Source organism: Lytechinus pictus, chromosome 2 (assembly GCF_037042905.1).
Source record: "Lytechinus pictus isolate F3 Inbred chromosome 2, Lp3.0, whole genome shotgun sequence".
In the NCBI taxonomy this organism is placed as follows: Eukaryota; Metazoa; Echinodermata; class Echinoidea; order Temnopleuroida; family Toxopneustidae; genus Lytechinus; species Lytechinus pictus.
In genome coordinates this window covers 45328466-45354839 of record NC_087246.1, presented here as the reverse complement: position 1 = coordinate 45354839, position 26374 = coordinate 45328466, and the positions used below count along the sequence as shown (strand labels likewise).

General features: G+C 36.3%; 1 protein-coding gene across 3 annotated transcripts in view; it reads right to left on the bottom strand.

The window, feature by feature from the left end:
- Positions 1-25442, bottom strand: part of LOC129278971 (lon protease homolog 2, peroxisomal-like) — a 38067-nt gene extending 12625 nt beyond the window's left edge. Inside the window, exons 1-17 of one of the 3 annotated variants that reach the window (XR_010292613.1) lie at positions 25007-25145; positions 18912-18999; positions 18055-18250; positions 16684-16793; positions 13055-13138; positions 12335-12603; positions 11343-11516; positions 10919-11104; positions 10294-10441; positions 9627-9706; positions 8816-8921; positions 7309-7435; positions 6299-6594; positions 5746-5803; positions 4224-4378; positions 3203-3339; positions 1681-1747 (exon numbers count right to left, since the gene is read on the bottom strand). Coding sequence is in view for 2 of the 3 variants with exons in the window: in XM_064094899.1 (XP_063950969.1) it covers positions 1681-1747; positions 3203-3339; positions 4224-4378; positions 5746-5803; positions 6299-6594; positions 7309-7435; positions 8816-8921; positions 9627-9706; positions 10294-10441; positions 10919-11104; positions 11343-11516; positions 12335-12603; positions 13055-13138; positions 16684-16793; positions 18055-18250; positions 18912-18999; positions 25007-25119 (2394 nt within the window). In the remaining variant the exon portion in view is untranslated. Of the gene's footprint in view, positions 1-1680; positions 1748-3202; positions 3340-4223; positions 4379-5745; positions 5804-6298; positions 6595-7308; positions 7436-8815; positions 8922-9626; positions 9707-10293; positions 10442-10918; positions 11105-11342; positions 11517-12334; positions 12604-13054; positions 13139-16683; positions 16794-18054; positions 18251-18911; positions 19000-23322; positions 23419-25006 lie in introns of those variants that run through there. The other 2 variants (XM_064094899.1, XM_064094900.1) reach the window with 2 other exon arrangements.
- Positions 25443-26374: the final 932 nt, after the last annotated feature.

Sequence of the window (26374 nt, the reverse complement as noted above, 5' to 3'; positions counted from 1 at the left end):
ATGATAATTTATTGTCGATGAATATGCCAAGAAATTTTGTTGATTGGGTAGAGTCAATATTAATGCCATTAATGTTAATGTTACCATGGAGCGTTTGTATTGTGTTACTAAATAATATGTAATTTGTCTTTTTTATGTTTAATGATAGTTTGTTCGCCCGTATCCAAGCATGGACCGATTTCAATTCGGTATTCATAACATTAATCAAAGTTGTTGGGTCACGATGGGAGAAAAATATGTTGGAGTCGTCAGCGAACAGAATGAAAGATAATAGTTTAGAAGATTTATGGAAGTCGTTTATAAATAATATAAATAATAGGGGGCCGAGGAGTGATCCTTGTGGTACACCACAATTTATGTTTTCCAGGTGTGATTCGCACCCATTAACAAAAACATATTGAGTTCTGTTAGTTAAGTAATTCCTGTACCACTCCAAGGCCTTTCCTCTAATACCGTAATAAGCGAGTTTATATAAAAGAATATCATGATCTATAGTGTCAAAGGCCTTGGAGAAGTCCAGGAATATTCCAACAGTGTGAAGGGATTTATCAATAGCTTTGATGACTTTATCGACAAGTGTAATCATAGCGTGAGTTGTTGCGTGTTTTTCACGGAAGCCATATTGGAATTCGTTGAGAATATTGCATTCGTGAATGAATTTAATCGTTCGAGTATATACAGTTCTTTCTAATATTTTTGAAAATGAAGTCAATAATGATATGGGTCTATAGTTGCCCATATCTCGGGTGTCTCCTTTTTTAAATATAGGTATGACCTTGGATTTTTTCATTTGTGAGGGGACGATACCACATGTTATTGATAGATTGAATATGTGTGTTATTGGTGTCACAATTTCTGAGATGACGTGTTTTAGAATTTTATTCGTGATTCCATCAAAACCTGGGCTTTTTTGAGAGTTTAAGTTATTTACAATGTCTATGATCTCGAATTCTAGTATTGGGGCAAAAAATATTGTTTTGGGGTTGGGATCTTCTTCTGTATGATGTTCAAGTCAAAACATTTCATGTATTTAATTGTATGCCTACCAATCAGACACAAATATGGCATGGTCTTGATCTGCTATGCAGGTGAGACAATAAAAGGGAACTCCTTTTGAAGAATAGGTGAAGACAATCTTTGAGATATGGTGAAGTCGTTAGGCATTATTTACACAGAATATCTACTGCAAAAAGTATTGCTCTCCACATGCCCTAGCATTCAAAATTTGAAGCAAAAAAAAAACCCACACAAAATGTCCAGGTCAACAATTTGTGTCTAGCCCCATGCATTCATTTCTGTGCAGGATATCTAAGCTAGTTCTGGATTTTCAATAATTTACAACACCTTTGGAGTGTACCATAAAGAGTTTTGCAAGTGATTTTCACTGACAAATTAGTTCTAAGCCAATCAGAGAAGAGGATTTGCAGTAGCTTATAACATGTATCAGTGAAAAATCACTGACAAATAACTTCATGAAACACCTTTCCCTCTCACTCTGAAGACAGTTTCAAACTCATGACCATGGAGAGGCCTGTCACACAAAGCTTAGCAATCAATCATAATACTGATTGATTGCTTGATTGCACATAATGATCGATGTAATCAAGAATAAACATCAGCCCAATCAAGCACTATGCTTCATGTCACAGGGCCCAAATATTCACTGCATCTTCAACTTACAGGCAAGACAAGTCCCCTCAACGTGATCTCTCCCGTCATGGCCGTGTCAGATCTCACACAACGTCCGCTGATAAAAAGAACAGAAATTTTCTAAATTTGACCATCAATCTGAAACGGACAGTGTGATCATAATACTCCTACACTTCACATTCTATTGGATTAGTTTGCAATTGGTTTACGGAATATTTCAATATTCATTTCAATTTTTCAATTCAATTCTATATATATTGTCCAACAATGAATAGGTTTTATTTACGTATCAGTATGAAAATATGCATGTAGATTATAAACATGAAATAAATAGAATATCTTGTTTGGAATATCATATTTGGAATATCCTAAACTGGATTGGAAATGGAATATATGAAATATCATAAATATAATTGGATGTTGACTTGAATTAGAAGGAAATAAAATCAATATCAATTAGGGAATATTGGATGGCCTTGAGTGGGATGAGAAGAAATATTGTACGAGCTGAAGAACAATATTGGATGAGTGGGAGACGAATCCGATATTATTCTTCAGCAAGTAGCAAAATTTCTACGCATTCCACGAAAATTGGTCATCAAATATTATTATTTAGATACCCCCACAAAGCTAAACATGAAGTAATGAAGCAAAAAAAAATTGTTTTTAGTAACCATCATTTATGGCAATCCTGAGTATTGTCATTTTCTAAAAAAGAAATCTCTGTAATAAAGGATGCGCTAGCGTATAGTGCAAGCACATTTGAATTCAATAATTTGACGCTCCTTTACCACACCTCCTGGCAACTAATACACAATGCAAAATATTCATTTCGTCCAATATTTTCAATATTGGATGGTTTTCATAGGCAGTTTTAATATTCTGTCTCTTTGAAACAACCTTGCAAGACGTCCAAAAATATCTGCGCCTCTAAAACCCTACATCTACATAATAATATAAGATATTGCATTCTTATATGATTGGATATCTAAATCTAAAGGATTTTCCTTAATAGCCAATTTAGATGAGTATTAAAACAGCCTTTCTCATCAAATATTGCGTACTTTACAGAGATAAAATGAAGATAAAACAGTTGTCAGAATACCAGTTTGGAGGGATTTCAAGAATATCTTATTTCACTGATTTTAACTCAGATATGCCGACATTGAACTTGATTAGATAAGTGAGCCAGGGACTAAAATGGATTGGATTAAAAAAGGATGATTATGAATGCAAAATACTGGAATAGAATCATATCAGATGATTGAATTTTTACAGGATGAAATCAGTTGGATTAGAATGGATTGAAAAAAAATTAACTTAGGAAACAAATGCAATATATTTGATTCTCCGAGATTGAATGGAAAATCAATTCAGACTTTTAAATTAAATTCAATTCAATTTAATTCAACTCAATTCAATTCAACTCCATCTGATTTAATTCAATTCAATTCAATCTGATTCAATTCAATTTAATTTAATTCCATACAATACAGTTCAATACAATTCAATTCATTTCATAGCTTGGTTTGGATATTAATCTTTTTTCTACCTGAATAAGGAGACAAGTACTGTAACAACAGTGACTCCAGCAGAAGGCCCATCCTTGCCTACTGCTCCAGCAGGGAAATGAATATGAACATCTGTCCCCTCCATCAGATCAACACTGGGTTTAGTGTCAATAGCCAACTACCAATACATTGAGAAAAAGGGGGAATAAACAATGCTAGAAATCAAATATTCTTTACCTGGCAATCATATAATAACAAAATGCATTTAGAGACTCTATACATAGACAATGTTATCATGGCATTTGCACAGGAGAAATAAATATATCTTCTAATTAACAATACTAAGGGAATGTATTTACACTAGATACAGGTGAGTTTCCAACTGCTTCTTAAAGTCCAGCGCACACTTTGCGACTCCATGTGTCAGATGTTTTAAATAAATCACATTTTCCATTAAGTGTGAAAGTTCCAAGAAGTAAAATAAATTTCTTTGAATTCGGCCTGTTAGGAATAAGAAAATCTGAATTTTGCTTTGCAGTAAGCCCTGTGGTCGGAGTAAAGTCCAAATCAGCTTCAAGTCGCAGCTAATGGTGACGTCATTACGATTTGGATTTGAATTAGCTTTTATTCCTACAGGGAGGCTCGATCTAGACTGAATTTTGATTTCAGTAGTCCTGCCACTATTCTGAACTCTGATCGTGAAGATTTTATTGGTTGGAATGTTCATATCAAATGTTATACAATGTCTTTGAAATTTGGATCGCAACAAATCGCATAGTGTGCCCTGGGCTTAAGTTAATCATACAAGGTTTAGATCTCGATGTAATGAACATTTTATACCACTTGTATTTTCATATCAGATCACCTTCCTTATGTGGCTAACTGGATAACACAGTCCAAAGAGATCTTTACTTGACAATAAATTTTTCTTCCAGGACTGCACACCATAAGTGCCCCCAAAATATACATCGGTAAGTGATAACGGAATGATTCTATAGAATTACTAACTAAAACATATTTCAGCATCTTTACACATCTTGGAATCTGGAAATAAATGCATACCTTTGAGGCATTGCTGCGAACCCAGTTGAGTGCTAGCTGAGCAGATTCCCTCATCACGTCCCCCAGCTGTCCAGTAAGGGTCAGTTCTCCATCGCCGTCCATCTTAGTGGCTTCAACGTACATGATCTCTCCTCCCATAGCTGTCCAAGCCATACCTGTAGAGGAAAAGTGATATATATCAGTTTAGGCACCCATTTCATAAAACTTAATGAAACAACAAACAAGTATTTGCAATTACAGTTTAAAGCTATTGAAATCGTTCTATATGATTGGCTTCATAAAGTTGACCATTCAGCTGTAGAAAAATTAAAAACAAACACGATTTTGCCAATAATTAATTTTAGTTTTGTTATAGTTTGAAAAATCAGATTCTTAGCCTTGAAAGGATATACAACCTTTCAAATTTTGATCAAATAAATGCATATACAACAAAATGATTCAATGAAAAAGAATAACATCAGGGATGGATTCAAAAGACAAGGAAACATGGTGTTTGGAGTCTGATGCTCCCTCAAGCTTGAAACGTGCCAACTACGCAATGTTCTTATATGCCGACATGTTTATTTTAATTGTACTAATCCCACATTGTATTCATACATGCAATTATGTTTGTGTACTGGCTTCATTTACTTGACTGTATTAACTGGATTCATATTTAGTTGGAAATTAAATTAAATTGGAAAAAAATTGGATGAAATGTGATGTCACAAAATCACAATAAAAAAAAAAAATCATGAGAATGTCATACTTAAATGGATTTTTACAGACATTCATTTATATTTAGCTCTTTATTTTTCTGCTTTAAAAAAAAAAAAACAATCAGAGTTATACGCAGCTACCCATTTAGTGGCATTAACTAACTTTTTAAAAATCATAACAATGTTATTCTTCAATGGTTTTTTGTCCAACATTAATCAATATTCTTCTATCATTTATCTGCTTTTATAAAAACCAATCAAGGATCGCTACCCCTTTAGTGACATCATAAAAATGTGAACTCTGCTTTGTTCAGTCTGATTAAAGATTGTGATTTGATTTAATTGATTGCCATCAATTAAAAGGTGGAGGAGCCGTGGTGTGGTGGTTCTGACTCTCGCCTTGTAAACAGAGGGTCGTGTGTTTGAATCCCACCTCGGTCTGGCGTCCTTTGGCAAGGCTTAATCCACAATTTGCCACTCTCGACCCAGGTGCTAAATGGGTACCCGGTAGGATGTGAAAGTCATTGTAGCTTGTCCAGTACTGTGTGTGCCTCACCGGCGACTGACTGGAATACTCCCTAGGGAGTGGAGGATGTGCACACATTTTGTGCGGGAATGACTGATTGAATCCGATGACCAAGGTAATAATATATCTGTAAAGCGCTTAGACACGTTGCCCCGATGTACTAAGCGCTATATAAAAGTGGATTATTATTATTATTATTATCAAAACTTCATAAATATGTTACTCTCACTTTTTTGCTGTTATCAAAACCAACTTGAGGTAAGAGAGGACTCTGTCTTTGAAAAGAAAATATAATTACCTACGGCAACTCCAGGCTGGCATAATCTCTCACAAGTCTCACTTTCATAAATAGCAGCCTAAAAAGAATAATGATAATGATGATATTAATAACAAGAATGACTAAAAAGCCTTACAACAGCCCCATATAGATTTGATTTATATTGAAAGATCACATCATGTTTGACATATAATTATAAAATAATAAACAAACTTAAATTTAAGTCATAAAAATGATTTCATTACAAATAGCACACCTAGATGTAATTGGGGCATGGTTAGAGGACGAAAGATAAGAAAGTGTGGCATAACAAAGTTTTGCTTACTTTTACAAAACATTGATTACATCGCACCAATGTTATGCTTATAAGGGAAGAAATGACATTACACACCTTCTTTTGTAAGTTTTTCATCAAATAAATTCAGCATATAATGGATGTTAATAATGATGATGATGATGATAATGATAAATACAATAATAATAATAGTAATAGAAGTAGTAATAATGATAATAGTCATAGTAATAATAATAATAATAATAACAACAACAATAATAACATCATTTAAAATTTTACCCCAAGGATATCCTTGACTGCAAGAACATCGATGACAATGGGCATCTCAGGAGGATGAGCAATGGCGGCCTCTGTTGTCAGCTCCAGTGAAGTCTCATCTGTCATTTCCGTCTTGACATCTTCCTTTGTCTCCCTGTCCTCCATCGAGGCATTGGGGGCGCCCTCCTCTGAAGAACCAGTGGATATCTTGCGTTTGCTCATCTGCGTCTCTGCGACCCGGACGGCTACCGCACGGCAGACGGCGCCAAACTTGCGTTCCAGCTGGCGCACCCCTGCCTCTCTGGTATACTTGGAGACTGGAATAAAAATTTGTAGGGAATTCTAATTTAAATAACACTTGCATATTGATTTATCATGCAAATAATGCTTTTTTTTTTGCAATGAATGTAAATTGCAGCTTATCCTCTATTTAACCATCTATATTTTACTATGATTTTCTAGAAGACAAAAATGAGAGGAACCAGATATTCAGGCAACAAACATCGCAATCTACCTGACAGAAACGATCTCACTGAAGATACAATTTCTGGCTTTCACACAGTAAATAAGATTTTATATTCAATCTGAATAAAATCATGGAACCAGCGGGATTCGGACCTGTCTTTTATCGATTGCCAGTCAGCGACTCTACCATCAGGCCATTACTGGTAGATGGCACAGTATGATGAAATTAGAATAAGTACCTCAGACGTCTGATTTTTTTTTAATCTGACTTGCATTTTTAATCTGCTATGGGCTTGGCAATGGAATGGAATGTGAAAGGCTTGCTAGGGAAGCTTGATAGTGGAGATACAATTTTGGGGTTGCATCCAGTCAATAAAATATATCAGATCTTGCTCAAAAATAGGGGGGAAACAGCATTTCCCAAAGGAGTGTGAAGTTAAATGATCAAAATACAGGAAAATCATATCAAAGCAGGAGCTTGAATGGTAAATATTCAAGATTATTTCCTCAAAATTGAGAATGGTTGGGGTTTTCTTTGGGTAGAATCGGAAATAAAGAAATCTTACTGATGTATTTAGTGGCATCCTCAGCAAACTGCAGTTGTTCATAGGTGAGTCCATGTTCCTTCAACTGCTTGGGAATAAGATGGTCTTTGGCAATATGAAACTTCTCTTCCTGAGTGTACCCTGGAACCTGCAAAATGCATTGGAAATGTGCATCACATTAAAGATAAATACCAGTTGTGGTAACAATCTCAAATGAGTTCAAACAATATCCAATGAAATCACCACCAAAGTGTTTGTATGCATGAATAAAAAATATGTGCCAAATAGTTCTGGAAGAAAATGCGTAATTGCTGAGAAATGTGCAAAATAAGCTTGAAATTCCATCAAATGTTGGGTATTTTTCGAAGCAATATTGTTACACTGTCCCACATATGCTTTTCTGTGTTAGTGATCATCGGAATTATCGATTTTGAGCTAAGATTTCATGATTGTACAAAGATAAGTTTACACTAATGTACCAGATCTAGATGTATGATAATACTTTGACAATTAACGTTGATTTTAAAGACTTTCTCATGAAATAACTGTTTGCTGCAACTACTGTCTTTTACCCGTAAGGTAACCACTGCCACCTGAGCAGTGCAAAAATTGAGAATGCCCAACTCAAAGTTCATAATAAGTCAGCCAAAATCGAGTCTTTTTATTTAGTTTGAAAAAGCATATTATAAGACTTTGGGAGTCATATTTCATCAAAAATGGAGTCAAGTAGATATTGGTTGCACTTTATGAATTTATTATTATACTTCTTTTTCCCCACTTGCTGACTGTTTGGTCCAATACCAGATTGTCCACATTGTATTGGTAAATGGCCAGAAGAAAATCAGATAAAATGGAAAAATGGGCAGAGTGCTAATTATCAAATTTCTTATTATTGCCAATTTTTAACAAAAGTGAGTTTCTATTGTAATGAAATTCTGCAGCCTGAATCCTTTACCTCCATGCCTTTAGCGAAATATAAGACAAAGGCATTTGTCAAATCAGGTATTAGAGATACGGGGTATTGCAAGAAACTCTTATCAAATTCGTATATCATCTGTAATAAATTGCAATATAGCGGGGTGGAAAATATCTAAGTTCAGCTGGACTGTCCAAAAATTCTAATTCAGTATTCAATTCCACTCTTCCAAATCCACTGTGCCCCGAAAAAATACTTATACTAAATCCCAAACGCCCAACAACCAGCCAGTTTGCATTCTTTCACTTTCACATTCCAAGTGCTAGCCTGGCCCAGAAAAACTAGCAACTGAAATTAACAAATCAAGGAATGTAAACAGTGCATGAAGGCAAACAAACTTTTTACCAAATCAAACAAATCTCTATTTTCCACCCCGCTATAACTTTACAACTTTCATGCAACTACCGGTACCTATTGTGCTCAATTTGGAATTAAGCTTGACTTGCAATAATTGAAAGAAAGTCTTGCAAAAATTGAACATCGGTTTCTTGAAATGCCCCGAGAAGAGGCATTTGATCAAGGAACAATTCATAGCAAGGGGGGGTGTCTTACCTGAATGACTTCCATTCGATCCTTGAGGGCAGGTGGGATAGTTTGTAAAGAGTTGGCAGTGGCAATGAAGAGCACTTGAGAAAGATCAAATTGGACATTGAGATAGCTGGGCAATGCAGTATTAAGGCTCAATTCCGACTGACTTATTAATGGTAGGGAAAGCCCTAGATAAACGGGTCCACATGCATTATTCAAATCGGACATGTTCATCCGGTTATCTACAAGGCGTAACAATATCTCACAGTTAAAGTGCAGTGTCTTGTTTTCACAAAAGTATTTACCGGAATAACTTTCATAATAATGGAATGAATGAATAAACCAATAAACAAAATAAATAAATACATGAATAAACAATTAATTAAGAAAATAAAAAATAATATCAAAAAAAAATTATAAATAAACAAACAAATCTTGAATCTCTTCTGGAGAGTCCCACTTGATAAGAGATTGTGACTTAAACACATATCAATGAATAAATGAGCTTTTCAACACACAATGTAAAAATTGAACTCAAGGGCCCCAATTCACAAAAGGTTTAAACTAGGAAGGAACAAAGAACCCAACAAAAATAACAAATGGCACTGAATACAAATAAAATCTATTTGTTCTCTAAGTTTACAACAGAGTACTCATGATAATTTCTTTCTCCAAATTTGAAAATCTACTATTGCACTGAAATAAGCACACCAACAACTCTCGCTATCATGTTTAGAGTGCGCACACGCTTCATGAATTAGGTGGGGGCCTAAACCCCCTGGATGTTTTAACTTATTTGCAAATTCAGATTGTAATATTGATGAGGAAAGGATACTGATCAGTGAAGGCATTGTTCTGTTCAGGATCCAAGACTTCTAATAAAGCAGAGGCTGGGTCCCCTTGAAGACTCTTTCCCTATCAAACACAAAAATAACAGACAGGAACATGGAATTAAGGACCCTCTATATCACAAAATTTCAGCTTGTTCTTCCCGCTAGCAAGTGTTCAACATCTTTCTTCACCTTTGAACTACAAATTGAATGTTTGTTTGGTTGTTGAAAATTCTTAAGTTATACAAATTATAACAAAGTATAATTGGAATTCCAAAATGAAATGAAGTCAAAGAGAGTAGCACACGGCGATTAGGCAGCAGGTCCCTGCAACGGAATTCAAAGGAAATTCGAATACAAATGAGGTAGCAACCAAGTCCCTATAAAAGGCGTCTCTCATGGTAATAAGCTTTCATAGTAAATACATTATATACAGAACATGGGAGAAAAATATAACCTAAAACCATGAATCACTGTGCATTGTTAGAAACAAAATAATACAATACACCTATTGTGATGAAACTTGAGCCCATGCTGCTAATACCAAGACGAGGTTCAAAAGTTGAAGGAAAATGAACAAAGTATTGGTACATAGCATAAATACAGTAATTTGATCGATTGCCAATAAGAAAAGTGAAAGATTAATATAAAAAAAGAGAAAAGTAAACTTACAAGTTTATCGATCTCATCGAGAAGGAAGACAGGATTGTTGACTCCCACAATCTTGAGTCCATGTATAATCCTACCTGGCATGGACCCTATGTAGGTACGTCTATGACCTCTGATATCTGATTGATCGCAACAACCGCCAAGGGATATCCTGATAGGATGGAATGCAGTATACATACACGATGTGAGGGAATCCACCAAGAGAAACTTCAGTTCTGGGGTGTGGGGGTGTTTTACAAAGAGTGACTATTAAAAAGTCCGAACTTAATTTCCCAATTGTGCACGATATAAACGCATCACTACATATCTCATCGGTCACATTGGTCACACCTACCAAGGGATATCCTGATAAGATGGAATGCAAGATACATACACCATGAGGAGGAATTCTTCAAAATAAACTTGAGTTCTGGGGGGTATTTCACAAAGATTAAAGTCTGACTATAAGTCCAACTTAAATTCCTATTCCACATAATGTATGGGGTGGACGTACATATTTTATGGAATACTACAGCCACACCAACAAACTGGCTCCAACAGATCAAAGCTATTACGTTATTTCAAATGTTATATCATCTGTTGCCTTGGAGACATTGTCAATGGTGTAACTGGAGCATGAGGTGTTTACCTGTGGAAAGCCCTTCCCAGCGTGTGAGCTATGGATCTACCGAGACTGGTCTTTCCTACACCAGGTGGACCCACGAAGCAGAGAATAGGACCCTTGAGGGAGTTCTTCAGCTGACGGACAGCCAGGTACTCGATCACCCTCTTCTTCAGCTTGTCCAGGCCGTAGTGATCGACATCTAGATCGATCCTAATATTCAAAGATTGAAAAGAGACCAAAAAAAATTTTTTGATAAGCTCACAGTTGACACTCAAATAATTCTGTCTGGGAATAGTCTGGGAATAAGCGTGGGGAAAAAATATAGCAGTCATAAGAATCATCAATCAATTTGGGCTTCTCATAATTTAAGCAGAGGCGTAGTGAAGAAGATGAAGTCCAGCAGAACAACCAACGAAATGGAAACTGCAGCTTTCGGTGCAATCCTTACCTTGCCTGTTTGATGTCAAGGGTATCCTTAGACTGCTTAGACCAAGGAAGTTCTGACATCAGCTCTAGATAGTTCCTGGTCATGGCATACTCTGGCATGGCACTGGGCATCTTCTTCAGTCGCTTCAGCTCCTTCTGACACGCCTTCTGTGCGTGCTTGGGCATCTGGGCATCCCTTCACACAACAAATCAAATCAGATCGTGAACACATTCAAGATACAGCCCTCGATTTCATAAATCTTGTTATGATAGTATTACTGCTATCGTTTCAAGCAGTTACCTGCTTATTATAGCTGGCCCCTGCATTTTTACCCAACTTACTATTTTACATGCTTATATATGTAGATTTCAGTCTTACACATTATTTATCTTTTCGATTGTCACACAAAAATGAACTCATTTATGTCGTTGTTATTGTATCATTTTTTTTTCATTTGTTATTGATTTATGAATAAAATACAGAAACTCCTGCAAAAAAAAAATAGCAAAAACAATTTAAAGCTACTGAAATTGCTCAATCAGACTGGCTGATGGTAAACTTGTTAAAGAAATCGATAATTTGTTATTATAATGAGTCTTTATGAAACAGGAGCCTGGAAATTCCAAATAGGTAATCTTTGTTTAAAAAACAAAGGAATTCAGCTTCTATCGACAATAAATTAATACACATACACAAGCATACCAAAAACATCAATATTCAACATAAACAAATATAATAGAGATAAGATATATTCATATTCGTTTATATGCATCAACATAGTTTTTCATCTAAATAAAATAGCATATACTATATATATTCCATTACAAGTAAGTTGCAATTTCCCTAGCTCACATGAGCAATGTGAAATGTAGATTAGTATGTTATTTACCTGTCTTTACTATGAAACTAAATATTTTGTTATGTTTGAGATAGAACATGATCATTTTTTTGTGAGCAGGGCAATAAACAATTCATTTCAATTCAATTCAATGAAAAAAAGGAAGCAGGCATACTTAATCTTGCGTTCCAGCTCAGATATCTCGTCCCCATCACCTTCGCTATCATTGCTCCTCTCCTGACGATCGATAAACCTTGGTTTTCCCGGACCATTCTTCAGAATGACGACACGATTGTTCTTGCTCTCCTTGAGCGCAGCAGGAATTCTGATGTTGTTGCCACTCCCTCGTTTGGCGTGCCCGAGGAGCCGTAGGCCCTCGATCTGACGGGCCAAGAGAGGGAGGGTCTTCTGGAAGCGCTCCTCCAGATCGACGGCATCGAGGACCTGACAATATAAAGAGGGCAATTCCACACAGCCAGTTATAGTGATATGATGTAATGATTTTGATTGGCGCATATATTCTTTTTTAATGAGAGCTTCTTTAAAATCCAATCAACAACAACAGCCAATGTTACTCCATTACCAACATTTATTTCTTATCTATGTGCCCATTTTCTCCTATGCTTTCCTATATTCCACCTGAACTTTTTTTATTCCAGAAATTTCAGCAAAAAATATAAAAATTATTGAGATATTTTTACAGAAAGCCATAATGTGCAATTACATAACCCAATGAGATCATTCAAAGGTTTATTGTATCACAACTAGGAATGTAAATGATTCCTCATTTTATTGCTTATTTCATAATTATATACAAAAGTTGTGTTTCCTTAATAATCAGATAGACTTAAATTGAAACTAAGTCAATCACTTTATTAAAGATCAGGTTTCATACCTCCAGCTTTTCGTTGTACGATGCCTGGACAATAGAAGCAAATATATCAGGAAGTCTAGTAATCGGTAGGCTGTCCAGTAACCTCTGAAAAGATAAGATCAGATAAAAGCCTTTTTTATAGAGAAACCAATTAATACTTAATACAATGTAAAACTTGTTAAAAGATGAAGACATGGTCATTATCAATCATACTTTATGGCTAATAAAGTACATAAGTGGCATATCCAGGATTTGATAACAGAAGGAGCCTGGTACGTTTGAAATATTCTCTGAAAATTAAAAAAAAGGGTTATCACTGCCAAAATTGGACAGTATGACAGTATTTCTTTCAAAAAAGTTTATTACAAATCCAGGGGGAGGCTACTCCGTGCTTCTCATGAACATTGTCGAGCCTTCCAGAGAAAGCAAGGTCTTTCCTTTGCTCCGAATTTGCATCTGCCAATGAGAGTACATGTACGTGTACTTTTTTTTTGTAATTCATGTTTTATTGATCCTTTTCATCAAAATATACATAACAAAACATACATGATATAATGGATCACATATAAAAGTTCAGATGACGTTGGCATATAAAATAACATGTCTAACATACAGAATAGTATATAATAAAAAAACATATGTTTGTACACAACAACACAAAAAAAATCAGGCACTTGGCCTATATAAAAAAATAAATAAACATAACAAAAACAGCCTTCTGCTTTATCGCCTCTTTAAAGTATTCAGAATGATAGCCCACTTGCCATCATGTTTTTCTAATTTGCATTTCCTTTGTGCTATGGTATGTTCAACAGTTTCAAATGATAAAAGAAAGTTACAAAAATGGGGGAGAGTAGGTTTTGTTTCGTCACATCGACATCTAAAAATATATTGTTTACCTGACAGGAGCAGAAAGTTCAATATAAATATATATACATGTACGTGTACTTCCTGCTTCTCCATTAACATTACCAATACATTCACAAAGCTACCAGGAAAGGTCCATCCCTTCCTGGATCTGCCAATGAGAGAGCATTTACTTGTGAATGACAAATTGAAAGACCATAATTCCAATTCTGTTATGACATGAATTGTGACAGATTTCACATTTTTACAGAATACTCGAAACATCTCATACATGTAGGTATAGTTAAGGCAAGAAAATGAGAAAAAATGTTCACTTTTCATTTACATACATGTATAAACAATAGAAAGGTAACAAGCAAGGATAACAATTGTTTATACATGTACTGTATATCACAATATTTCTAGTAGGCCAACTTGGCTGTTGAATCTGCAAAGTTAAGGTTCCGGTTAAACAGGTAAGGTTCCACATTAAATACTTTTCAATTTCACTTACTCTTAAAACATGGTGGAATATTACAGCCACAGTGATTATCTATTACAGCCAGAGCCCACTCTACTCTGTACCTCCAATGTCAGTGTCTGATTCAAATATCAAGAATGGTGGCACTGAACAGTTGGCACTCAACACTCTAAAAGCAGATCAAACCATGAAGTGTCTACATTATTGGAATCAGTTGCCCTATGAATGTGTTAGGTTGTTATCAGTTATTGCTGCTATCGTAGATCCTTGGATGGTCAGCAATTAAAGCCAAACATTGGCCTAGTTAGTATAAAGCTTACGATTGATCATCTAGGGCTGATATTTACAACTGCATGTACACAATAATCAATGCAATCAATCACATTAATCAGCCCAACAATTATTGCTAAGATTCATGTTACTGGGCCCATATTTGGCTTTTAAAAATGTTTAGGTTTGAAAAGAGGTCTGATCAGTGGCATAAAGACAGAGGCAAAAAGGGGGGCTGTATTTTAGATAAGGTGAACTATTTCTGAACAACTTGCTACTACGTACAGTTTGCAAAAGAGCAAAAGTTTTGTTTTTTTAAATAAAAATTAATTTTGTCTTGCATGCTTTCTTTATAACAATCAGGTAAACACATCACCAAGCCCTTTAGAACTGGCATTGGGTGTTATTTGTGTGCCCTTTTGATTTTCTATTTGTAATGTAATATAATCTAAAATGTGCCCTATTTAAAAATGTGACCTTGCATTGAAAATATAAAATTCATGGCATGAAATGATTTGATGATTCTTTTCCATATTTACTCCCATTTATTAGAGGCGCGATAGCTCAGTCGGTAGAGCAGGGGACTCGTATTCCGGTGACCCGGGTTCGATTCCCACTTGGTGCGCTAGTGCCCTTTGGTAAGGCATTAATCCTCAGTACCAGGTCCTTCGGAGAGGACCTTAAGCCGTCGGTCCTCTGGTTGCTTGCTTACAAGCATTCATGCTTTCTTAGCAATCAGGTATAAAAATCACCACCAATCCAATCTGCATCTATTATAGGGCCTTCGGTAGTTGTCCTGTGGCTCATTGCAGAAAGAGCTATGATCAAACAATTTGATATTCAACTAATCACAAGCATGCATTTGAGCTTGCTCTTTTTTTTAAATGTTATGAGTTGCTTTAAAACAAGTAAATCTGCCATGGACCACAGATATCTGAATTTGCAGAACAAACATATTCATGCTTTAAATGTACATTCATCGAATCATGACCTCTTAAAATTCTTTATGAAAATAAAAAATGATGATTGGTATTGCACTATAATGTTGATGTTTATACAGACATACATGTAAGGTTATATAATTTGAATCATGCCATTTCATCAACAAATGGAGTCAAGTCAGGTGGACTATGAAACAAGCAGAACTTTGGACTTTTGATAAGATCAATCTCAAGATAATACTTTATGTATTGTAAGCCAGTCTGTTTTAACAATGTCATGTGTATACAATGTGACCTCTTCTTTTTCTTGCTTTATTTTTTTAACTGTGTTTTCAATTTGTTGACTGTTTTCAATTTGTTACATAAATGAGGAGTGGCACTAGCCTGTAAGGAAGCTTGTATGAAAATAACAATAACAACAACATTGAAGGATATTTATCAATTTATCATTCCATCAACAATAACAATTTGTAGAAACAAGAAAACCCATCTGGTTTGTTCAGAAAAACAGCCATTATTATTATTATTTAGAATGTTTCTTCACATCAATAGTGTATAAATTGTAGACCAGCGCTCACAGTAGAACCTATGTACGTGACTTCACACGGCCTAAGAAACAGAAGTGCACACTCACTCAGAGGACAACTGGGTTGCTAGAGGATATTCATTCCCATGCAATCACATGTAATTACAATGGAGTCCAGACCTTTCACTTCTACAAATCTTGTTGAAATAGTGATTTTTTAAATGAATTTTTGTGGAATGTTTAAACCGCAGCAATGGAGGCAAGGATTTGTCCTTCTACTACATCCTGACAGTTTTGCAGCATCATGGCGGGTACTAGCATAAACTCTCATGACAGTGGCAGGAAGTAATAAATGTATGTATGTACTTGATTATATAGAGTTGCGGCAAATAATGGGAAGCTACGGCGTTGTTACCTGCAGTGTTACCAGTGTTAGTGATCACAGGTAAAAGATGCGTTGACAAGATCATTGTTTTTCCTCTCAAATGTCGCCATGATTTGTTGTTGAATTTCAGATGAAATCAATGCATAGGGTCTATTCAATGCAAACCGAGAATTATATCAAGAAGGCTTATGTGTATGATACCTTGAGTTTTGCCACAACGGGCGTGGTAATATCTAGCAGTTCGAGAAGCTTGGTTGCCTGCTCACGAAAATCATCCGCGACCGGCAGGGCTCCGGCATCGGCTTCCAAAACTGAAGAAAATATAAATCAAAGACATTTTTTAATAATACTTTAAATGAATTCGTTTTAGTGTGACAAGTTTGAAAGATTGTATGATGTCAGCTTTCATAGCTTGCAATTTGATACCTGTAGCCATTAGCAGGTCTTCTCAATCAAATGCAGTGGAATAGCATCTTATGAATTGAATTGTTATCTGGGCCCTGTATGGTAACACAAAGGTTTGCAAACAATCGCTATTATACAAATAGCGAATAGGCATGAGTGCGATGGTGCGAGATTTCGCATGAGGTGAAAAAAAGATGCTCTATTAAACGAGGCGTTAGCCGAGTTGAATAGAGCGTCTCTTTCTTTCACCGAATGCGAAATCTCGCACCATTGCACGAATAAGAATATTCGCTATTTGTGTTGTACAACGCCTCGGAATTTAGCAAAAAAATTGAGAGCGAAAAGCAAAATCCCACAAGCGCACATGACCTTGGGCAGCATTGCGCATTTAGCCAGCAGGCTTATACGCGTATTGCACCTTCATTTTTACTGAGCGCAATGAATTAAATCGTATTGTGACGTCACCTCCTAAAGCCGTGCAACAGTACATTTTGGTTGGTACGTCTTGCGTGCAACGGCACAAATGTTTGACATTCAGCCTCCAATTTGCTCGCGTACAACAAGCTAAGTAGGCGTTGTACAATATGAAATGGCCTATTATCAAGATCACCATTGCATGCACATTTTGCTCCGTAGACTTACTAATACTAGCAACCATCAGAATTGCCCTTTCAAATTAGCGATTAATCCTTAACCTTTGTGTTACAGGGCCCACAGTGGGATCCATGACTTTCCAGAAGGAGGGCAACCATTTTCAGATAAGCCCACACCCTCCCCCTCCCCCCCCCCCCAAAAAAAAAAAAGAGGTTGAAGATCACAACCACTGGAAGTACCCATATTCCTGTCAGAAAATTTCCTGACTTAAAAGGTCCTCAAAAAAGGTTGCATATATACTGTGCCCCTTTTGCCTTTTGTAAGTCATGCATGACTTTCAAAATAGACGGAACATGTTCTAATGTGCTAAATGATATTCTCAATCATTTCAATTATCAAACTTTTAGAAATCTGAATAGAGTCATAAGAACAACAGGTGGAAATTTCATAAAATCATACAGTTGTGCTTATCTTAAAAAGAAATTTCTAAAAACAGCCTTCTGGTAATATTTCTTAGTCAGTTCCAAACCTGATTTATATTTATGAAATGCAATAGAGAAGCGGCAGACTTACAGGCAACATCTCCTGGTAGCTTGTCCAACTGCTCCACCTGGGCCACTGGATATGGCTCCTCCTGGATCAGCCGATTCACTTTAAACCGGCACAGACCGGTTACGAGCAGAGTGTAAGCTGGTCTTGGCCAGTTTGTACCAGTTACTTGAACCACCACTCCAGCTGTGCCAATGGTGTGCATGTTATCCAGTACCTCCTGAGGATGTGACAAAAATGAAACAGTCATTATTAGCAATACAGTGTATATGCATAAAATTTTTCAAATACACCCGAATCTAATGACAATTTTTCTAAATTTATGGCAAATACATATAATCAAAACATTGAGAAGGAGGCAATTTTCAGTGTAATTCTTATTTCAAATGATGAACTTGAAAATGACAAGAGCTCTAATGACCAAATAATTTGGGTGCAAATCACATTTTTTGCAGAGTGTAATAAAAAATACCAGGCAATAATTTACTTTCACTACAATCTCCCACCATATGTCAAATCCTTTATAGCTTTCAACTTACAAGTCATTTGCGACTTAGATTTGTGACTTTGAATTTAATGACTAATAATTACTGTTCAACAAAAAAATATTTGCTTGGAAGTTTGTTTGTTGATGCAAAAGTCCTTTAAAAATGCAAAAATGCTACATGACATTCGACAACAGGTGCTATGACAAGAACTTATTTGTACAATCATTTACAAATTTACCATGTTCATCAAGAGCAGATATATCCATGTCTTACAATTTGTACAAACTTTGTTTATTTTTAATATCAATACAGACAATTTAATTAAAAAATCAAACAGTTCAATGGGACAGTATCACAGACATTTTCAAAATCCCCTTTTTATACTGAACTAACCTCTTTATCAGGATTCTTGGGTATCACTCCTATCACTGTGCTAGTCAGGGTGTTATGACGTAGAATGTGACTTTTTACCATATTCATACTGAAATAAACAAAACAAACATATATCAGAAATCAGTATAACATGTTGATAATAATAATAATATGTCCATTTACTGTACAAGCTGTTATTTTTGCGTACATAAATTTTCGCGAATCGCGGGGGTCCCGATATTTTCGCGGGTTGTTAAATTCGCGATCGGAAGATGTACGAAACACTTCCTTAGCATTTCAAAGAAGCAAAATTACCGGTAGTGCAAATCATGAGCAAAACTATGCTCCTCATTATCACCATGCTGATGTGTATTTTGTACATAAATATGTCCCTGTAAAAACAGTTACAAAATGTCGAAAAAAGTGGCTTAAATTTCACTTTTTTGCACCTTTTAAAGGTATTTTAGATCTGAAAATTCATCATGTCACAGTTTGATCTGTTGAAGTTGTGTTTTGTTAGATTCACTTTTTAAAAAGTTGGTTTCAGTACAAAAATTTTGAATTTTGTGAACAGAATCTTACACAGGTCTGTAAAAGCTCTGGTCATGTGACTTATGAAAATTAATGTGTATGCAAATAGCTGCCAGTACGTGTGGATATAGTGAATCAGATGACAATAAAATAAAAAAATATCATGGAAATTACATTTTGATATTACAGTGAGTGGATAAATATCGATAGAATTATGTGAGAAAATAGTTTAGGCTCTGATTTTGTTTGAGAAATAAAAAAAAGTGAAATTCTAGCTAACTTTTTGAATCACTAACTGTACTTTCTAAAACTTTTTTTTTGTACATATAGAGGTGCATATCTCAACTTTATCACTACACAAGATGTTTTCAATAGCAAAGCTTTGCTGTTGGGGATATTGGCACTGACTAATAAATGTGTCAATATTTTCGCGTGTTGTTCAATTCGCGGCCAATCGGCAATTCGCGAAAACCGCGAAAATGAAACCCCCACGAAAATAACAGCTTTTACAGTATATAGCGCAGTTACTATGTGCATATACTCAACTGCGCTTTGATACATGGTATCATATTATTACCCTGGCTGTAGCTGAGCCGCCATATTAATAGGCGCTTCTAGCGTTCAGGGAATAAATCCTACCGGGATATATACCGGGATATATAATAGGCGCTAAAGCGTTCAAGAAATAAATCCTACCGGGTACCCATTCACCTCACCTGTGTCAAGTGCAGCACAATGTGGATAAATTTCTTGCTGAAGGAAATTACGCAATGGCTGGGATTCGTACCCACGACCCTCTATTTCAAAGTCCGGAGACTAATCCACTGGGCCACAACGCTCCACTAATGCCAATTCAAAGGAACCTGGTGGTCCTTGATGACATTTTAAATAAGAGCATAATATTAGAGAAAGACAATAAATGATAAATGAATAAGACAGTCATTAACTTAATTGATGATTATTTCTAATCTTCCTCAGGACTCAGTTTTAAGGGGAGTGAGAGCGATCACTCGCTACCTCTCGCCTTAATCCATATCAGGTAGAGCGAGTTATCACTCACCTCAGCAAATTAGATTTTCTGCGACATAAAATGATAAATGCAGAAATGCAGAAAAAACTAGAAGTCAAGCAACATCATTCACTTGTATTGTTTGTACAAAATTTTACTTCCATGTATAATCTCTTTTCTGACATCACATAACCTAAATGTAGAACAAGTGTCAGTCAATGACCAACTGTTAGAGCCAACCTTGAAAACCTCATTCTCAGTCAATGTTTTATTTAAATAACAGACACTCACAATACATTTAAGCAATAACACACATTTAACAGATAAATATTGCTAATATTCAGTGACGGCGGCTAGGCCTGGTAGTACTGGCACTGCAGCATGTGGTTCAAGTTTATCATCAACTTCTTCGGTGTCGTTCCCAAGCTCAACTAAAAAGAAATTACAAAACTTGAGTTTTCTGATGGATGGCTTCAAAACCCCCTTTTTCAGGATGGCTTGAAAAGAGGAAAGAGCAAGGCAGCAGTAAGTTCGTACATTACTGTAAGCTTTGCAGAGTAAACTGCAGTTTGGGGGAAACAGCTTTGATGAGACACATGGACAGTAGGGGACATCAACAAGTTGTAAAAATGAATGATGATCTAAAAACACAATCTGGAATCCATAATTTCTTCCATTCATCCTCATCATCATCTGCTAAAATGGAAATAAAGATCTGCAGTTTTATTGCTGAACATAATCTATCTCTTTCCATTTCTGATGACCTTCTGGCATTTTTTAACAGTTTGTTCCTAACTGATGAGACATTAAAATGTGTAACCCTTGGTTAGTAAAAAGCTACCAATATGGTGAGGCAGCCAGGCAGATACTTTGGTTCTACTATATGATTATGAAAGAAGGAATTGCAAAACTGAGGACACAAAAGTTTTCTCTAATTATCTATGAAACAACAGATAAATCGACTACAAGTCAAATGGCAATTCTAGGTACTTATGCTGAGACATTTCAGATGGCTGCGGTATCCATGGATCTCGTATCTAGACTTAAAAGACGGTGAGGCTAACTCTATCTACAATGCAGTGATTGAATCCTTGCATGAAAAAGGCATCCCGATGGACAATGTGATCGCCTTCTGCGCGGATACTTGTAACATAATGTTTGGTGCCAACCATTCTGTAAGCCAGTTACTTAGAAGTAAGTAGGGCCTACCCCTGGATTCTCCCTATCAAATGTTCATGTCATCTCATATACATGTACCTATGTGCGTCACATGCCTGTTTGAAATTGCCAAAATCCCTCGAAGATTTGTGTCGGAACATATACTTGCATTTCCGTTAAGTTCTCAGAGACCTAAGACGCATTGAGAGAGTTTCAGGAGTTTTTTTACCTTGATCCTCATAACATGTTGCGAGATGGCCAGACAAGATGGCTCTCGATGAAGATGTGCGTAGATAGGATTTTGGAGCTATATGATGCAGGTCTATTTCCAAGGTCGATCACTAGAAGACCCTACACACACAAATGACTCAATTAGTAACAGTCTGAACAATATGTTTATGTTAGCCTACCTTGAGTTCATGTCGTATAATCTTGGCAGATTGACATCCCTTAACAAACTCAGAGTGAAGTTTCTCTGCTCCATGTTCTTAAACATGAAGTCACACAGTTGCTAGTTGGCTTTTCTTCAGATTTTATTAAGCTGACATACATCCAAGGTATTGATTCCCTGAAGCTGGATGTAAATGCAGAAGAACATCATGTTCCACTAGGAAAAGTGGGCCTCAAGCACTTTTGGAAACATTACTTCTAATATTGGAACAAACCACCAAGACGTAAAACTGTTCCAGAATCATTGCAAACAGTTTCTGCAAGAGTGTGTCTTACAGATCCAGAAGAGATTTAGTAATCTTGATGAACTCAATTTCCTTTCATGTCTATCTAGACCCAACAGTGGCCTACAATATGGCTGAACCATCCCTTGCTCCATTGTTCCAGAAACTTCCGCACCTGGAGATCGAAGGTGGCATCAGTTCAAGACGTAGATGACGAATGGAGAAAACACTCCATCAACCAAGCTCTGAATGCTAGGATGACTCCACATGAATATTGGAGAGAAGTGTTCACAAAGATGGATTCTCAGGGAGAACAAATGAACCTGAACCTCACCAAAGTGATAAGTGTTTTCTTGTCCTTCCCGTTTTCCAATTCTTCTGTGGAGAGGATTTTCAGGCAACTGAAGCTCATTAAAAACGACCATAGGACAAGACTAAAGCAAGAAGGTTTGCTTGCACTTCTACTCACCAAACTAACTTTTCAGAAGAAAGGGACCAAGCAAGAGCTCTGCCAAGTTGAATCCCTGCAAAGAGATGCTGCAGAACCTTCATTCCAGGATGAAGGCCAATGCCGATGATACAGAAGCTTGCGAACTCCGAAAGAAATTCATCTCCCAGGCATTTCAGTAAATTGGTATTTGTATGGTATTAATGGTAACATGATTATGTTGTGTTTCTTTTATACATTCATGAATGATGATTCTGTTTATATCTTTATGTATTTGTTTCATTGAAAGTGCAAAACTCACTAGTACTGTAATTGGTCCTACATACATGTACGGTATGTAGTGCCACATCCATTTAAAATGCACATTTCAAATTTCAGGAAATAGTGCCAAATTCCAGGAAATTTGAGAGCTCATTTCAGGAAGTGAAAATTTAAGTTGTGGAAACACTGCATGTAGTGGAGCCTCCACGAACCATCACCTGAGGCTGAGCTGGGCCTGTGCCTGGATTTGGCCTTTTACAAATTACAAATACAATTTCAACAAGTTTTCAAGAAATATTTCATAAATTCAATTCATTATTTAAATGTCAGAAAATATAACAGAGCACGAACTTTCATAGACCAAAAGCTTCAGTCTCTGTATTTTGGTTGTTCCGCTGAACTGCGTTGGCTCCACTCACCAATACATAGACTGAAGAGTTGTTGGCCCTTAATACGTACAGCCAACATATAAGCAGTAACGTTAGATCAACATTCGGCGGAAACCCGATTTTCGGATCGTTTTTTGTACATAAAATGTCACTTTATGAAAAACTAATAACATAAAATTTTACGAAAAAATATATAAAATTCAGAAATACCGTACCTTAGATCGGAGTTACCGCTAATTCCTTTCAAATGATGATGAAAACATAGTCATCTTCGATCCTTTCGTTGGTCAACGTATGTTGCCATCTTGGATGACGTCATCATCCGTACAGACGTATTTACCAGTCGCTATATATTGCGATTTGTGCGTGCGTTCGGAACTTGTCGCTCTCATTGATTGGCCAGGATATCGAAAATTCTAATCGGAAAGCCTTGATAAAAGCACAACTCGTTGAACGTAGAGGGCAGCAACACACAGCTGCCATTTTTTCCTCTCCAGCAGAAAAAATAAGGAATAAATCATCGGTAACGTATATTTTCGATATTTTCTTGCAATATGTATATTATCAAAAGAAAGATTAGAGTCTAACGAAAATAGTGGGCCTTCGTTCAAGATAATATACATGTAATGTCATTTAGAATTTTTAAAAAAATAAAAATCTAGACGAAACCCGTACCCGGTCGCCCGAATAGTTGGTCCTAATTTACACATGAAGGCTCGCACTAACACACTACCGTCTGTGAATGGGGATGATACTAAAATGTCAGAAATTGTTAAATAAATCCCCAGAAACGACGGTTATTCCTGTCCAGAACTTTCACAATTATTCTTATCTTAGTATAGACAGCTGGCAGCCATCTGTTTCGAGGATTTTTTAAACATTTTTTTATTTTTTAAATTTCTCCTCATACACAGACGGCTCGCTATCGTGCAGCCACCATTAGGGGACTTACAATGCAAAATCCCCCCGTCGGGGCTCTTCAATTTTTGTCTTTAATGAAAAAAACTTTTGAAAATTAACGCGACCGAAATGCAAATTAATATTCCCTCTTGGCATTAATTGCCAAAAAACGGGGAAAATCAAGTTAAATGGAACAAAAACAGTGACTTACCTCGGCTGTTGCGCAACTTCACTGCCCTGTTTTATCCGAACTTAATACACATAAACATATGGCCATTGAGTCCCCTGTACAGATCGCGCTAGAACTTCGGTCTCTGTATTTGGTGAGTGAAGCCAACGGAGTTCAGCTGAACGACCAACATAACAGAGACCGAAGCTTTTGGTCTAATCTTAGTAGGCCCCTATCATGCCTATCTGATGATTACATTTACATGTTAAGAAAACTAAGATCTAAACTTCTAAAGATGTTCTTATCTGCTTCAAATTAAAAGTGTCCGGAAATCAGACCTCCCATGAGTATCCCACCAGTGACCACTCATTCAATGAACAAGGTTATGATATAACCAGTGACCATTATAATTTTATTCAATGCATAATCCACCACCAATCACAACGTTATCCTGCCCGCAGCTCCGGCGGCCTTCCTGTCCTTTCTACCGCATCACTAAATGGGCACATATCTTACATTTTCTTTGTTTTTAAATCAACAATAATACACAAATTTGGTCTAAGAGGTGTACACTCACTTTGTTGGATTGTTCACAGGTATTCTCATAGATGCTCCGGGTAAAAGAACTGCATCTGCCACTAGTAGTAGTGGCAGACGCCGAGGAATACTCAGTCCCCTGCTGTCCGACATGTTGATTTCCTTGTGATGTAAGCCTAGCGGAGCGGGCCGGGCGGTACGTACCGGTACCGGTACCCCCGGTCGGCCCCTGGCGCATGGCCCCCGGTGTGCGACGTTGAGAATTTATGCAATTTGTAGATATTATTAGCCTAGGCCTACGTGATTATATATCATACCGGTATATTGTTATCATTAGATCAGTTTGCTAAAGAGCAAGATAGGGTCACTTTGTATAATATATATATTCAAAAGTTGAATAGGCTGTCATGCCTAGCTATAATTATGGGAAATAAATAATCAACACTTCGATTGTGGGCATCATTGGAAAGATATACAAAACAAGTTACATCTCATGCAGGGACCACAGTTAACCAGTTATTACATAGGCCTGAAGCCCAGTAGCTCAAGCCATTAAGTATTTTTAGCGTTAATTTTGCCCACTTCCATCAGAGACGATTTTTTTTTTGACAGAATTTCTTAATCTACTTATATTTTCTTTGTAATATCACTTTTATTTAATATGCCTATTGAGTTTTCCAGCTAAGTCCATTTCCATGCGAATTGTGCCCCATTTCAGTATCGAAACCTAAAAGCCTCCATTCAAATTTCCTAATATGTATTTGCATGAAAATAAACTGATAAATTCAGCTGAAGGCCTATGTATACGAAGTCACCATTGCCTGGCCAGTGACTTATTTCATTTTGTTGAACAGAATTGATTGCAGATTGCATGATATGCTTTTCTTTTTTCTGAATTGTCGTTTATAGTCTAGCGCCATCTCTTGATTTTTGTATTACTTTTGACACTTTGCTTCTTTGCGGGCTTCCTTGTTCTATTTTTCTTTATCCGAGGATCCAATCATGATGATCATGATGATTTTGGCGAAAAACTAACAATCAAACAAACAAACGTAGGAATGTACAACACGAGGTTATGGTTTAAAGAACCCCTTTCAGAGAAACAATTATAACTCTATTTTTTTAGTCAACGTAAAGGGACTGTACACCTGCTTATAAATACGAAATATCCCTATTTCCCCTGCCCCATAAGATATCTGTATTTTCTCCATTCATCTTTTATTTCTGTCATATTTATTTGATTTTCCTTCAATTTATCACCTTCTCTGTCTTCCATACACAATAATCGTAAGTTTTTTTGTTTTTTTTTCAGTATGAAAATTTTCTGCCATTCTCTCATTCAAGTTCCTTAACATAGTTAGGAAAAGTGCATTACAAAAGCAGTGAGTATAGTTTTTAAAATCAATAT